Source organism: Dermacentor andersoni, chromosome 5 (assembly GCF_023375885.2).
Source record: "Dermacentor andersoni chromosome 5, qqDerAnde1_hic_scaffold, whole genome shotgun sequence".
NCBI classification, from domain to species: domain Eukaryota; kingdom Metazoa; phylum Arthropoda; class Arachnida; order Ixodida; family Ixodidae; genus Dermacentor; species Dermacentor andersoni.
Window position 1 is genome coordinate 86,096,550 of NC_092818.1, and position 16,183 is coordinate 86,112,732.

Here is a 16,183-nt window from a genome sequence, read left to right on the forward strand (position 1 = left end):
GTTCCAGCGCACAATTGAACACGGACGAGAAGAGAAGGACATCGTGTTGTCCTCTTCCCGTTCATGTTCAATTGTGCGCTGGAACGATGTGCGCTGGAACGAAGCTGAAGTAGGCAAATAATACTAATCACATTAAAAGGGACGGCTCTAATGAACGGGGAAATTTTCGATGAAAGGTGTCATGGTTACATGACTTTATATGGGCCTAAAATTTCTGATGCGAAAATGCCTAAAAATATACGTTCATTTAAGAATATGAACATGCATATCATAAAGCGTCAAATTGCATATGTTGATAAAAATTATGATACGCTATACGATTGTTATGAATATACACTGTCGTACAGCCTCTCTAATTTACACAGGCTAATCAGGCCTCTGTTCGAAATAGAAAATTGCGCTGAATTTAGCGACAGTTAGAGACTGTCTGTTGTCCAAGGAACTGCACCAGCTTTACGGCGAGGGACAAATTTCTACTTCTTCTGAAATCTCCGAAGTATTAGACTACGTGCATTCGCGTCCATGCCATCGTTGCACATGGTAGGCGTTCTACAGTTTCTTCACAGGCGTTGCAATCAGCCGACCAAGCGTGAGTAAGCGTTAGTTAAAGCAAAAAAGAAGCGACATAATAAATGTTGCTTCGTGTACGACATCGCAAGTTAACAGGTGCAGAGAAAGGATGATTTAATGGATACTGGAGAGGTTTGTCTGGCGGTGTGCCTATATGCGTAGGCTAACGTCGGCACTGTGCCCTGCGTGCAAAGTGCGGGAAGATATAGCCCATCTAATCTGCGCTTGCGGGCTATGTACACTATACAAAGAACTACAAGCTGTGCACACTACAAAGCGCCGTTGGCACACCAGTAGGTTTTCGCGTTTCTGTCCTGCCGAGTTCCTTTTGACATTCCTTTTGTCAGATAAGCATGGGAGGACTAAACTGAGACAGCACTTCTCATTAACGTGTCGTTTTTCTTTCTTTCATTTTTGCTCAACCAAAAATAAGCCGAAAAGTAAGCTTTATAATATCGGAGGAAAAGCCGGCGTCTGGGGTGCGTGACCTCGAAAAAGCACGACAGTGAAAACGTTAAAGTCCGCATTCAGTATTCACCAACTGTCATCCTCTGATCAAAAACACGTCCTCAGCCCCTGGACTTGCACTTCCTTTGCACTTTGCGCGACGAAAGCACTGTCTTGTTTTCTTAGAGACACTGCTCTCAATGAGAAACATTAGTTGAGTATGAAGTGCCGTCTTTTGTGTATGTTGTGAATCTTTGTTGGGAACAGTGCACACCATTTCATTTCAGGTGCAGATTAATCGAAGGGTGACACAAGGCGAACGCCATTACCGCAAAGTCATGTGCTCTAACGCTAAACAAATTCAAATACAGTGGGCTCCATGTACTGTGAAGGCTATTTTATGAGCGGTATTATAGCAGAAGCCACTGAAAAAAAAGACGTTGTCCTTTTGACAAAAGTTGTTCGTATACAGGACTCTTGACGAGGGGTCTACCGAAAGGTCTAAGAAGAACAAATGGAAAGACGTGGTAAGCACATGCGATCGCAAGGTACCACATGGCAACGTGAAATAGGCTCACTGAATCCTAGCAATCTAAAAAAAAAAGCAGAAACAATGATATTCTATTTACAGCATGAATATCTGTTAGATTCAATGATGCCAAGGCGGCCAAGAACAAAGTAGCACTTGTTTTTGTTTTTCCTTCTCCGTGCTGTCGTGAGCACTTGTCTCCAGCGTAGCTCTTCTTCTGGCCTTAGACACCGCACATCAATTATTCATTTCTTCTTCAAAGGAACTGACCGTCCACGGGGCAGCCGCACTATTCTCACGAACGAGGCAGCCTTCACGTTGTAGGGAGCTCTAAGGAGTAGAGCAGGTGCACCGGTATTCGCAGTGCAGACGCGTTCGGCAGCTTAACAACGCCGGTGCTATAGGGTTACCACGGCGCCCCTTTAAGATTTCTGTCACTTCGCCACTCTTCCATATTTTATGAGGATACTGGTCATCGGCTCAACGCAGAGCCAACAAATATTCGTTTCTACACCGCTTACGGAAGTCGTTTAGCAGTTGTTTACGGTGTAACCATCCTCTAGTCATCTCTTTCTTAGAAGATGAGGATACGTTATGTTGAGCTGATGTTATGTTATGTTGTTATGTTATGTTATGTTATGTTATGTTATGTGAAGATAGGTTATGTTGAGATGAAGAGTAGTACGTCTGTTCCTAGTTACGAAATGTGAAGACGTGAGAACTTCCGCAAAAAAAGAAAAGAAAGAAAAAATGAAAAGAAAAATTATGTGAGTTAAGTGCGTGGTCCGGAGTTGACACTGCTCCTACTTCGCAAGGTGTCGTACACAGCTTTTCGGAAGTAAGTCTAGCTCTGCTATTAATATTTCGAAGAGACGATTTCACCGTGCGAACTAAGCTCTCACAGAAGGCTGCTCTTTCGATGATAAACTTTCCCTTGATGCGTTTCTCTGAGCAGTGGCTCTCCACTTGCTCGTGATAAAGCGCAGTAAATAATGGAGCAAGTTCTTTTGAAACGTTCTTAAAGGTGAGAAAATAGTCAGTGCGAATGGTTTCAAGTACGCTACGACAAGCCGTGCATCTTCGGAATGAGAGTAAGAAATGCTATGGATAAATGCCACACCAATTCTAAATGAAACGCTCCGTCACCGCACACGTGAAACGTTCAACGAATGATCATTTCCGAAGTGGGCGGATAGTTTTTAGAGATCTATTCCCAAACTTGCAAAAGCTCGGAGCGGCAAACACTGTCGCTAGGTAGCAGAGCCATAGATGCAGTGCATGGTTGTGCTCTTTTGCTTTCGCACAAGCATCGCACTGCCTCATTCAGCATTAATTACCACTTCCAGAAAACGTCCAAGCAGTGAACTGCAACAAATGAATCATATATTTAAAGTCTTTTAGAGCAATGAAGCGATAGCCGCCAAAAACAGTGAATTCTATTTTCTTCTCTGAGCTGTCGGGAGCACTTGTCTCCGGCATATTTATTTCCTCTCCTTCAATGGAACTGAGCGTCCTCGGGGCAGCTGCATTATTTGCAAGTCAGGCTTTTGGGAAGGCTGAAGAGCTTCCCAGCATCGAAGAACTCCAGGGAATACTGATGCAAAGTCAATATGAGTGAACAAAGCAAGTGTCCGGGCTCGACGCATTGCCAAGAGTGCGTAGATTCAATAAACTATTTTCTTTGTAGCCGGCTCCCTCACTGCCCCCGGCTGTATCGTGCGACAGTATCTACAGAACCCTGCTTCAATTCTACTTGGTGATTCCTCTTATCCACACAAGGTGCACTTGGACGTTGAAACGACGCTACCGGGCTACTACAGAAAACATTTCACACTCCAAGTGAACTCCGAATGTCTAATGAATGTATCACGCATTCATGCTGATTTATGACAGCTTGAATGGCTAATGCCATGTATCACGCTTGCTATCTCAGTAGCATGCTAGTTGTATTATCAAGCAAACATCTCCATCATTCATTAAAGAATGTCTCCTCGATCTGAAGAACCTCCGAGTGGGAACAGGCAATGCCTACGTGCGGCGCGGCACCCGAAGCTACTAAGACTTGTGGATGGGGACTAGGCGGTAGATTTCGGTGGGCTCTACTCAATTAAGAATTCACTGGAGATTTACAATTTTAATGTAACGTTCTCTGTATTACTAGTGTTGATTGGATGGAAACAAATGCATGTTTGTTTAAACTTTCCCGCAAGATTGTAGGTGAGGAGACGAGGAAAAAAGGAGATTATTGCTAGCAACAGTCGAACTACGAGGGCGAACCAGAAAGTCTGTGACCCTATGTTTTATTAGCCAAAATGACGTACATACAGGTAATTACAAATATACGTACTACTATACGTGCCTTACGCTATGTTTTCACATAGTCCCCACACCCGTTCAGACGTTTGCCTCATCGCAGCGCTAAATTTTAGGTGCCTCTGTCATCAGTCAGCAACGCACGCGGCCTCCCCGTCATGCAAGATTTCACGGACTTTTGCAAACTCGCAACACTACCACCTCCCATTTCTCCAAGCGAGACACCTTTCCCCATACGTGGGCTGCATTTGCCTGTAGATTTCGATGGGCGTTCTTCCCTTGCTCCATAGGAAACAAATCACACTTCGTTGCTCGCACGATGTGGACGTGCGAAGCACAACCGCCATCTTGAACAAGTGACCGCAGCGCCGTGCCGCGGAGCTACCGGCAGATAAGGACGAGCCGGTCCAAAAAAGGTCCGCCGCTGGGAACGAATATGTTGACTTCGCATTTAGGGCCGTAATTAAGCTAAGAACATTTGGGACAACGAGTTTCTGATTTTCCCCCTCGTGTATACAGTGCGTTTCAGCGAACATGTTCAAAAATTCTTAAAAATTGCCAGTGGAAGATAGCACAACTCTTGTCCATGAACTGGTCTGCTTGAAGAGGCCAACAATACTCGCACGAGAAAATTGAAATGCAGAATCGACTAATTAACAAAAATCACTAATTAAGTTGTTAACTAATTACTTTATGGCGCACCTTGCAACTTATAATATTCTACTGGATGAGACTGCGAGGCATACCCAAATGGAAAAAAAATTGCGTGGATGACACCATTTACGAGATATGCACTGTCGTTCCACTTACTTTCTTAACAAAACGCAGTTTTATGCATTCAAACACAAGAGTAAGTGGAACACCAATGCATCTCTCCGCAAAGTTCAGGAATTAATATCTCGAAACTGGTGTCATCCTGAGAACACGCTCCAAATGGATCCGCCTTGAGGACTCCCCGGCTAGAATTTATAAATTGTAATACGTGCCACAAGGTAATTAGTTAAAAACATAGCGAACTTTTGTTAATTAGTCAATTATGCATTTCAATTTCTTGTGCAAGTGATGTCCACCTCTTTGAGTAGACCACCTCGTGGACTAGAATTGTACTATGTGCGACATGCAACTTCTTAAAATATTCAAAAGTGTTCGCTGAAACAGCCAGTATATCATTTCTAATAAATTCCGGCGATGCAACGTGCAAACGATATTTATTTAGACGGTGATCATTGACGGAGTGTTAAAGCTAGATGAATGCTTGTCAAAAGCTCATCAAGGGATTTACACAAAAGAGAATGAAGAGGACGGGTTAGAAAACGCTGCCACGGAATTCGTGCTCTATCCTTATTTAGTTTGTCTTCGCGTTTTAGGGACGCTCCAGACCTATTGTGCGAACACATTCGTCACACAGTGTATTGCATCTGCGAAATAAAAGAAAGAAAAAAAGAAAAAGCACGACAGCGCCGTAACGTGCTTTCTTTTTGTCCATCTGCAGCAGTTTTGTGTTATCGAATTTCTGTGCCAGTCAGCAAAGACATTAAAGATCAGCGCAAAAAGAAGAAAGAGAGCAAGCAAGAAAGTAATGCGTCATTTTTGTGAGCTTGTGTCGCTAGCCTGGAAATTATTTTAGCGACAACACGCACCGAATGTTTCCAGAAAGTATGTACACGTAAGCTTGTTGTAACTGGAAATATTGTTTGCCTTTCCGAGAATTTCGGGGGCTTAGTTTCCATTACTCGCCGTTGGAAGGGGGGCTCAGCATGACAAAAGCAGCACGTTCGTGCCTTGCCACTGACCAGAAAAGCGACGCTCACTGCTCAGGCAGCCGGTGCACACAGCTATTTGCCCTCTGTAAACGCAAACAATACGAAACACGTTCATAACCAAACACGGCGAGGTGCAATAACAACCGCCGAGTTCGTAAAACAGCTGAATGCGCACACCAGCACGCGCTTGAAGGAGTAGAAAGTGCGCGGGATGCAGTGAGAGAAAGAGAGATTTAATAAAATAAAAGGCTGAGAGCTTTGAGAGAGACGATGCACTGAAGAGAACATACATCACTTCTATAACGTCCAGGGAATCCACTCCATGCTCCTGTGCTTCCAATGCGATAGTCTCTATTGTATCACTGTCGTATTGGCGGTGGGGCGAGGACTTTTAATAACTGACGATTCCATGGATGCGAGTCAGCCTCAGGTCTCGCTGCTGCAATAACTAGCAACGCGCGCACAAGTGACGGATGCCTAAGTTTGAAGTACAATTAGCTTCTCAAATTTTACGTGCAAAAAAAAGAGCATTCTGATTTCGAGGCATGCCATAAGCTAGTGGGGGACCCCTGATTCATTGTGAACACCTGGACGGCTTCTTTACCGTGCACCCAATGCACAGTACAAGAGCATTCTCGCACTCCGCCACAACCGTGGATGCGGCCGCCGTGGTCGGGATCGAACCCGAGACCAAGGGTTCGACAGCGGAACCCCATTGCAACCGAGCTAGCACGGCAGGTTCTCAAATCTCTCCGTTATGCGACAAGTTTTGGCTCCATACGGTATAGCACTAGCAGAGTACAATGACTACATACCTGGTGTCGCTTTTAGATTATACATAAAAAAAGAAAGTACCCGAGGAGAGAGAGCGCAATGCTAGTCCTTGAGCTGGATTACTCGAAGAGGTGGACGTTATTTGTGCGAGAAGTCAAACTGCAAACGAGAGAAGAGCAAGCGGGGGTGGGCAAACAGTGGAATCCTATATTCCAGCGGGGCAGGCCACGTTGCTTGTATAGGGAAGATTACCGGTGGCTTATTAGAGTAACAATCAATTAAAGTGTACCATCGTTGCATTCTACCGCTTCTAATATATCGGGCAGAAACTTGGAGGGTAACAAAGAAGCTTGAGACGAAGTTAAGGACTGCGCAACGAGCGATGGAACGAACAAGGTTGGGCTCAATGTTAAGCGGCAGGAAGACAGCAGTGTGGATTGGAGGCAACGGAGCGGGGCACCCTAGTTGACATTATGAGAAAGAAAATGGGGAAAAATATGGACAGGAAACCGGTGCATGGTCTGTAGCAGCTACAGAATGGGTGCCTAGGGAAGGAAGGCGCAGTCGATGGCGCCATAGAATTAGGTGGTGGGCTGAAATGAGAAAATTTGCAGGCACAACCTTGAATGAGCTAACGCAAGGCAGGGTAATTAAAGATTGCTGGGAGAGGCCTTGGTCCTGAAGTGGACGTAACAATGTGATAAATATGGCATTTATAGCAACGGAGTGGAGAGAAATGCAGCCACCGAGGGTGGTAGAGGATTAAGTGGTGTCACGAGATAAGAGCATTTGTAGGCATAGCATAAAGTCCACTCAATTGTGGATTGATGGGAGAGGCCTTCGTCCTGCATAAGATATAATATACGCTGATGAAGATGATATTTCCGAAATCAGCCAGCCTGAGCGAGCGCCTTTCACTGGTGCTGGAAGCGGGGTTAACGTCAGCGGCGGCGTTGGTAACACAGAGACCTTTTGGAACTGCGTGCCATTAGATTGGAAAATATGTTTTTAGGGCGCTAAAAATGCACACGCAATAAACACACACAGACACAAATTCATGGCGCTCTGCTTGTTTTTGTGTATCTCTCCCGTGCATGTGCCTTTTTAGCACCCTAAAATAATGTTTTCCAAATCGCACCAACTTGCCCAACAATAAGTTTTATTAGTGTAATTAGATACACACGTAATGCAGGAGCAGTGAGCGTTCAAGTATGATTAAACTCTAGTCACATGCCGCGTGTGTTCAGAGACGTCATAGTCGTGCGCTTCCTCTGTTGTCTGTAGAGGATTGCGCGATCTTTCACGAACGTTATAACCACGTGAGGCGAAAGCTGAAACCTTATGCCCTCGGTAAACGCAAAGGGAAGTGACGAGCTAGCGACTGGCATGACTCGCCTCGTCCTCCCCATACTGACGCATCGAATGCCCTGCGCATGCAGTGTAGGAGGAGGTTCTCTGCCGTCTCCCTTCACGAGATCATAAAACATTGCGGTGGTTTCGATGAAACAGATTAAAGGGACAGGGAGTGTGAGACAAGCGAAATGGGAGAATTGAGTGTCCGATATTTAGACTTTTGTAGTCATTACTTGAAGAAAACGCCGGTCGGCAGTACGTGAGTTTCTATCGCTGTGTCGAAACTTAAAAGGGGCTGTATGGCTTGGCGTTTCTTGAGTTCGTCAGCGTGTGTGGCGCGAATATAAAGAGTGTCCCAGCTAACTTTAACGAAGCTGCCCAACTAAAAAAATAAGAAAAAGAAACATGGTGCAAGATACAATTGTAAAACCTATGACATTTGGTAGTCAATGGTCTGACGACTAAACACCGTAGGCCTTAAGTTCGTATCGTGCAACTTGTTTTTAATTCTTCTTTTTTTCGTTGAACACTGGCTAAGGTTAGCTGCAGGGGAAACCCTGTAGTATATAAAAGAGGTGTCTACTTTCCATGAAGCTTCGACGCGGCAGACGCGTCACGAGGATTCCGGATCACAACGGGCGTGGCTTGGATAATGACAGCACATCAATGAACAGTCTTCGGCGCAATTAGTATTAAAATAGCCTTGTTATCAAGAGCTACTCTGCTTTGTAGCTTAGTCGCGTTTGTTATCTCTAGAGAATGCTTATAGCGGTTCAGTCTGTCTATTAGAACTGATGCTATTTGCTCTAAAGAGTGCTGAGTTCTAAGTGAGACTACTTCCGATAGCTTATTGTATTACTTGACCTCGATCTGTGTATAAATCATTGCGTACAGGTGTTGTCACAGCAGCACTTTGCACTTTCGTCTATAGTATACAGCTTGTTAATTCGCGACAACCGGCATCTGCTGGACACAAAGAAACCTAAGTTCCGTGACGTGGGGTTCGGCGGATGCTTTGACTCGGCAATGTACCGTGGAAGGTGACAACAAGAAGAGCACAAAATAAAGGCTATAACACTGGGTGACCGCATGGAACGACATGCCTGTTCAATTAAGCATATGGCGAATTATACTGGTTGTTGTAGAGCACTAAGGCGGAATTGCAACGGTCATACAGGATAGCATTTAAGCCTTAATGCGAGCATAAGTGGGCACAAACGGTAATAATGAAGTCCTTTTAACGTTATTCGACCTGCTTATTCTCATGATCCTGCTTAAAACCCGTCATGCACAGCCTTAGTAGCGCTGCTAGAGAACTCGGAGACTGCAGTCGAAAATGGCATTAGCTTGTCAAGAGATTGGGGCGTTTTCCCGTGCTCCCGTTGGTGGACCGGCATATGCCATGTGCAACGTTTCTTTTTTTTTTCTGATGGATAAAAAGGCAAGAAGTAGGAACGAAATGTCAACATTTTAATGTTCCAGAAATATATATCTAGCCAAAACACTTCCTCGAGATATATATCTTAAGTCTACATTGACATGTGAAAGAATCGAAACTAGACAAAACGCGTTCTTACGCCACACTTTGCAACGTTAGATACATTACTAGGTTTACACTCTGACACCAAATTTTCGCACTTCACCGTGTTCACAAGTTGCACTACGATGACGCAACACACACTGCAGTACGCAGTGTGTGCAGCACGCTGCAGCTTTCCGAAATATCTTTTTTTTCCTATTCGCGCTTCAACATATGTAACTATATGCAGGCTTTATCGCCGCGAAATAGCATGTGCAATGACTGCACGCTCTCGTGTGTGATATGTAAGATCATGAAAGGGCACATGCTCTGGTTATTATAATTGGTCAACGCTTCGTTAATGCCTCACAGCATAATCTGCACTTTGCCTAATTCATAAGTGCGTTTCTCCGCCCAGAAGATCCTTTTGAGATAATGTCGGCACCTATAATTGTTCAACTGAATATGAAACGTGAACTGCGCGTGCTCGTCGACTTCACTGGGTGTCCCATCACGAGAACCACGCCTGCATTCTTCTATCTCATAACGGCCGCGAACTCTACGCATACGTGCTCACCATGACTACACCATCCATCAGCTTGGCAACTTGCCTTGCGAGAATGCTAGCTTTACAATTAGGAGAAATGTCGTGCTGTACAGAGTTTGGATGTGCATCACGCTAGTTGATTTGATACGATTGTGTACGTTATACAGAGCGCATGAACAACGAGTGAAGGAAAGTATTTTTCCTGCATTCTCTTTCGCCGATTGTCCCTACACGCTGCATCATGTTTTGATGTTCGTCTACTAGAACTAAACCTGGGAGTGTTAGCCAGCGACAAAAAAAAAAAAAAAAAAGATGTTTGACATCCGCCGTCAAGATCATTATGTGTGGCACTGGCTAGCGCTCCCATGTTTAGTTCTAGTAGATAAACATAAATTCCCCAGAAAGTGGTTCGCAAAAGGCCACCGCGGTAGCTCAATTGGTAAGAACTTCGCGCGCGTAATGCGAAGACTTGGGTTATGCCCCGCCTGTGGCCAGTCGTTTTTGCATCCATTTTGATTTCCATTATTTTATTATTTATTTAATTGAATTAATAAGTACATGTGGTTTCCCCTATGCTGTCCATTGTGTCTCTTGGCTTCTTATGATATGACTAGTAAAAATCGGGTCCTCGGTTTTCTTTGTTCTCGTTCATGCTAACGGAACGGTCACTTGAAGAGGACGATAAAAAAAAAGACAGCCCCGAACCGATGGAAATGCATTTGTCGTGTCCCCCCCAATGCAGTTGTCGTGTCCGTGGGCAAAAGCTCGACCAATCACAGAGGGAGGCGCGCCGCGTGCGCCGCTGAGTTCCTTGCAGTACCACCAGATGGCGCTCGCTTCCGCGCATGCGCGGGAGCGGCAGCCATGCGGGAAAGGAAACGAAGAACCAGGAAGCTCGCTTTCGCGCATAGCGTTCGCCGCGAGCGCTTCTTGGTAAAGTTTACGGTTGCATAAGCTGTAGTTGACGCGAGGCGGCAACTGTAGCATACGAAGCAGAGAGTGATGTAACTACACTTTCATAAGTAAAAGAAGAAGCCACCTACGACTGATTTCACTTGTGTTCTGATGTAGCTGTGGAGAGGCCGCGCATATAGTTGGGACTTCTGAAGAGCGGCGTGAACACGATGAGCGGCGACGGGAACAGCAACGTCAATGTGCACAAAGACGCCGTCTTCAAGCTCGGCAGCACCCAGTTCAAGGCCACGTCACATTGGTGTGTCGTATCAGGTGATACCACAGCTTCGCTGGCCAACCACTTTCTCAGAGTGGATTGGAGGCCATTTTTTTAAGGCGCTGACGCACACGTCTTTTTTTTTTTTCGTAATGCCACGCAGAATAACATTCAGTTTCTGGCAATGCCGTACTGAGGAACCTTACAGAAACAGTTTTTTTTCCTTTCCTTCTTTCTACTTTTCTTTCCAGATTGGTGAAGTGTGCATTATTACGTTTTAGTAAACTATGTAGCTTGCAGCATGGACATCTAGCACATTTTGCAGAGTTGTATATTGCAGTGCAGAATTTGCAGCTAGCGTTTGTGTAAGATGTATCGATGCAAGCTAAAAGCATTGTTGTGTAAAGGCATGTAGCAACTGAGCGTTTTCTTTGAATAAACTTCCCTTTTCTAGCAGCAGGCTAGAATCGCCTTCCCTACCACATCGCCGACATCGCACGTTCATTTGCCTGCACGGAAGAAATGAGTATATTGTAAATAATATCGTACGCACTACCTTCAATTCAATTTCTCGTGTTCCCTCCTTTTATATAAGCAATACCCTACAAGGGGTCTCTAAAGTTAAAGTGAAAGCGGAATCACTCGGAACAGTCTCCCTCTTGCAATTGCATAGCCATTTCTCCTTGTAAGCTTCGTGCTATAATCATGCATTAAAGTATTCAAACAAACAAATATTCAAACCCTCGAATAGTGATTTCTGCAATCAAATATGAAACGAACAGTAAAGGCTGCTCGAGTTGTACTTGAACTGCCGCATATTCGCTCACTCCCGTATACTTCGGGGCGTGGCACCCCGACGGGGCGCCTCACTGTAGTGACGGGCTTTTTGCCGGCTAACGTAGTCGATCACTGTAATCTACGTTTCCGAAAGTTATCGACCTACGATACGGCCCAAGGGCAACGACGTTCTGAGGACCAACCTGTGTGCAAGCCGATGCGCAGACGTAGTTGTTCGTGAGGCCGGTGGTGGATGGTGAAGGAGCGCACGTTGTTCAGGAGGGCGAGGGACATGCGCGCTATCTCTCGCGCGTGCAGGTCGCCGTTGGGCACCGGAATTCCCGACACCACCATGTACGCGTCGCCGATGGTCTCCACCTGCACCGGAGGGCAGCACACTTGGTGAGAAAGGGAAGCCGTGTCGTCCCGCTCTGCCGCGCAGGTGAACGTTCGGCAAAAAGGAGGCGCACGCACCTTGTATACGTCGAACTCCTCGATGATGGAGTCGAAGCACGTGTATAGGTCGTTCAGCAGGTTTACCACCTGAAACAACGCAAACGTGTGTGTGGGGGGGAGAAACACGCTTAAGAACAGCAGGCTCGTTGCAAATTTCCAAATACCACCGGTCCATTGAGCACGTATATCGGTTCACTGCTCTCTTACACGTCATTACGCACGAATGAGCGAGCGGGCAAGCTGCCACGCTCATTTTCATTCATTTCAGAAATGAGTGAAACAAGCTTGTATGATAGCGCGAAGGACCCGCTATATTCCATGTTCTTTATTTCCCCCACTTTAGAGAGACGGAGGAAATATAGAAGGGTAGATTAGAGTAATAAATGGTGAGAGGTCGGCACTGCGCTGGGGGAGGAAGAAGAAGAAAATAAAGTGGAGCATGATGGCTGGCGAGAGAGAAAGATGAAACAGGCGAAGCACGTAACGAGCAAGTCTTTTCATAGTCTAGAGTCCGAGCCCGTAACCGTTGGGAAAGGAAGTCAGGCACGGATGGCCTTGAAACTGAGTTGCAATCTCGTCAAAGGCTCGATATAACGTGCACTGACAGCGGTTCGTTGTCGAGGCGATCAAGAGGCGCAGCCAGAGGCTGTTGATATTGCGCGTTTCCACGCAGCATATGGAGAGAGAAAGCTCTTTAATTATTCAACTGCAAATAATTCTGTTGGCATATATACGGGCGCCTACATGCTCATCTGCATAGGGGTGTGTATCGGGGTCAGTGACGCCCTAGGAGGAGGAGAACGAGAAAAGAAAAAGAAAAGATAGGCTAGAAAATACATGAACATGGTAGGAACAGGTGAGACAAAGGTGATTACGTTACTGTAAACAGGCTAGAGCTTGTAAATTAAGCCAGTGTCTTAAAGGAATGAGGAAATAAAATTCAAAGTTGGATATAGTTTTGAGGGAGAAGGCATACGACCTAGCTAGTATGCTTGCTAGATCTAGCAGTTCCTGAAAAGTGGAGCCATTTCCACTGATATAGTAGCCACGTCTCTTCGTCTATGTAACCTGGACATTCCGACAAAATATCCCCAGATTCAGGCACATGGCAGGGCCCATAGTCTGCATTGAGTATAACGCATGAAACAGCTTGCAAAAGCCACACCCAGCCTTTGGAGAAGGCTGGCACTGCCGAACGGAATTTGTGGTCTGTAGCCGAAAAAAAGCTGCAGTTTAGTACGTGGAGGCGCATGTACATAGCAGTTTCCCGGGCATTCCCAGTGTCCATATGGCTTTTCGTATTACACCCCAAAAACCTAAACTGGCGTCCGTTCTTGAAGAAGGCACCGCCATCGGTGATTCAGAGTCGTCAAGAGCACTCTCTTCGCTCACGTATCACCATTGTCACAGAGACCGCAGCGCTGGGGAATGCAACGACATTTTTCTCGGCATCAACGTTTTTCTAGACATAACGATATCCATCGATTTTGTTCTTCTGCTAGGGACATACTTCGCGCGTGCGTACAATAAAGGCACAGAGGATGCGCATAGGTAACAAAAATTTGCGCTTTGCGCAGCGCACCTGCATAGCAAGAAAATATATCATTACGCGGTACGCCCGAAGTTCTCCCGATCGCCAACCCCGAATGAGTGGTCGCAGCCTACGTATAGGACGGGAGCCCAATCAACGAAATAGAGCCGCACCGAATCGATGGCTCCCTTAAGTATGTGGCAGCCGAGCTTCAGTGGTTTCGCTCTTTTTCGAGAACGGCTGCACAGTGGAAGCCACGTGGCACAACGCGGCGCAGTTCTTATAAAATTTGCACGCACATTCTCTGCTAACCATCAAATATTTTAAAGACGTAATCGACCCAACCGCGGACGGTGCTTCGTGATCACGGACACGTGAATTTTTCACCTGCTCCCCGTTGGTATATGTTGCTTATTAGTGCGGTCCGAGCTCGAGGTTCAGTCAGGCACGTTCAGTGCCTTTTGTCGCGTCCCCCAAGGCATTTCTGTAAGGAATGTCTTGAATAAATGAATAAAGAAGAAAAGAATAAAGATACACAGTACGAGCGTCAGGGGGCTTTCATTATATAGCGCCAGTGCCACTGCTCGTTTGCCATTCACGGCGATGAGTAATGCACAGTCGGTTTGATCGATGTAAGTTGCAGCAACGCCGTTGTCCTTCCTTTAGACGAAATTTTTATTTGTGTTTCTTCCGGGTTACTATCAAAGCATTCGCTACTGTAGCTTGTAATAACATAAAATCGGTGAAAAAACTGAGCAGGACGGAGCGAACTGGACCTTGTATGTCACTAAGCATCGAGTTACGCTCGTACCGTGCCTGGTGCTCAGAAAGCCAGCGGAAGCTGTTAGTAAAGCGAGACCGAATCGACGCGGTCCTCGAAAAGTGATTCGGGTACTTCGCTTCTAGATGAGTGGGTTTGAAAGGAGCCTCGCGCACACTCCTCACATTAAACCTCACCAAGCTGGCTTCCTTACATTTCTCCAAACAGCATACGCATGCACGGGAACGTCATCAGTCCCTGTCTCTTTTGGATGACGCCGGCACATCAAACGAACAGCGATGACACATTAGGCAATGAAAAAAAAAAAACGTCGACTTTCCCGTTCGTCGCAGTATCTACGATGCGCTTTGTAAACGAGAGCATTCGCGCGCGATTTGCTCCACTGAAAATGTATGACATGAAGGTTCAATTCTGGCCAAGCGGGATATATACATTGATTACAAACGGCTTTGACGGGCAAATGGTAGCGTCAGAACAGAATAGCGTAGCCGATGTAGTAATTGCATATGAAGATCCCTCTGCTCTGCCACCGAGCTCGTGCGCGTACTCGTATTGCTGGAACCAGGTCAGGCGCGTGTTCGCGTTGTCTACTCAACAAATGCGAACGTATCGCCTTGACACGTAGACGTAGTATGCAGAAGTTGTTGAAAGTGCACTGCATTCGCGTATTTTAGTGAGGCGCGCTCCGGGCCATGTTCTTAAGGTGAGTGAAAACTCTGAGTATACTTGAAGAAAGAAAGAGGCCGCATTTCTAGGTTTGCTGTATGCACAGAAGCTTTTGAGATGGCACCCTTAATGCATGACATATGGCGCCCCCAGATGCCAAGGAATGGAAAACAGCACTTCGTACTCAGTTTTTTTTTATGAGAGGACCAGCGGGAATAATATGCACGGTGTGATACAGGCGCGTTGCATTTCACCCTTAGCTCGAACCCCCCCCCCCCCCCCCCATTTGTAGTTACTCTAGAAAAAAAAACAACAAATAATTACGAAGCCTCATGCCAAATCATAGTCATACTGACAATGATCAACATGGATGTCAATACTTTGATAACTGTGTAATCCTCCCTCAAAGATAAAGGAATAGCACAAAAATATTAGAGCGTCTGAGCAGAAGCTTCAGAACAGTGGAGTTCAGGCAAGGCGCTGTTCTTCTATTTCTTTCATTACAATTTATGTACCTTTCTTCACAACGGTATATGATGTTTCATGAACGGATATAGGCATACTGCTTTCTAATTCCTCCTCTTATGCCTGTTCAGTTCTCTGTAATTCCACTCGAATGTAACCCCTTTCACTCGCTGTCCGGAGACTTCGGCCTGCGCCTGCTTCTATATCTTCCGTAGACCACGCCTGAAGTCCCCGTGAACTGCCCAAAGTGTTCTGCCCGTGCGTCTGCAGTGGATTATCACCATATCCTGTCGTTGCGCCCAAGAACAAAGGCTACACTAGAGAGAGAGAGAGAGAGAGAGAGAGAGAGAGAGAGTTATTATAGGAGCAGGGATGCGCACAGCCGAGCCTGATGACTATAATTACAAGTGCTGTTAATCATGGGCAAACCGTTCCACTAGGCTCCACTGCTGCATCTGCGCAAAGCAGGCCTGCGCGCATTTCTTAATAAAGAACATGCCATGTGGAAATCCGAGCGTGAT

At 45.9% G+C, this 16,183-nt stretch overlaps 1 protein-coding gene across 2 annotated transcripts in view; it reads right to left on the reverse strand.

Moving 5' to 3' along the window:
* LOC126530835 (atrial natriuretic peptide receptor 1-like) overlaps positions 1 to 16,183 on the reverse strand; it is a 363,348-nt gene that overhangs the window by 32,225 nt on the left and 314,940 nt on the right. For both annotated transcript variants that reach the window (XM_050178130.3, XM_050178129.3), the window contains 2 exons: positions 12,238 to 12,306; positions 11,967 to 12,141 (listed from right to left, as the gene is read on the reverse strand). In XM_050178130.3, coding sequence (XP_050034087.1) covers positions 11,967 to 12,141; positions 12,238 to 12,306 — 244 coding nt within the window. The remainder of the gene's footprint in view (positions 1 to 11,966; positions 12,142 to 12,237; positions 12,307 to 16,183) is intronic.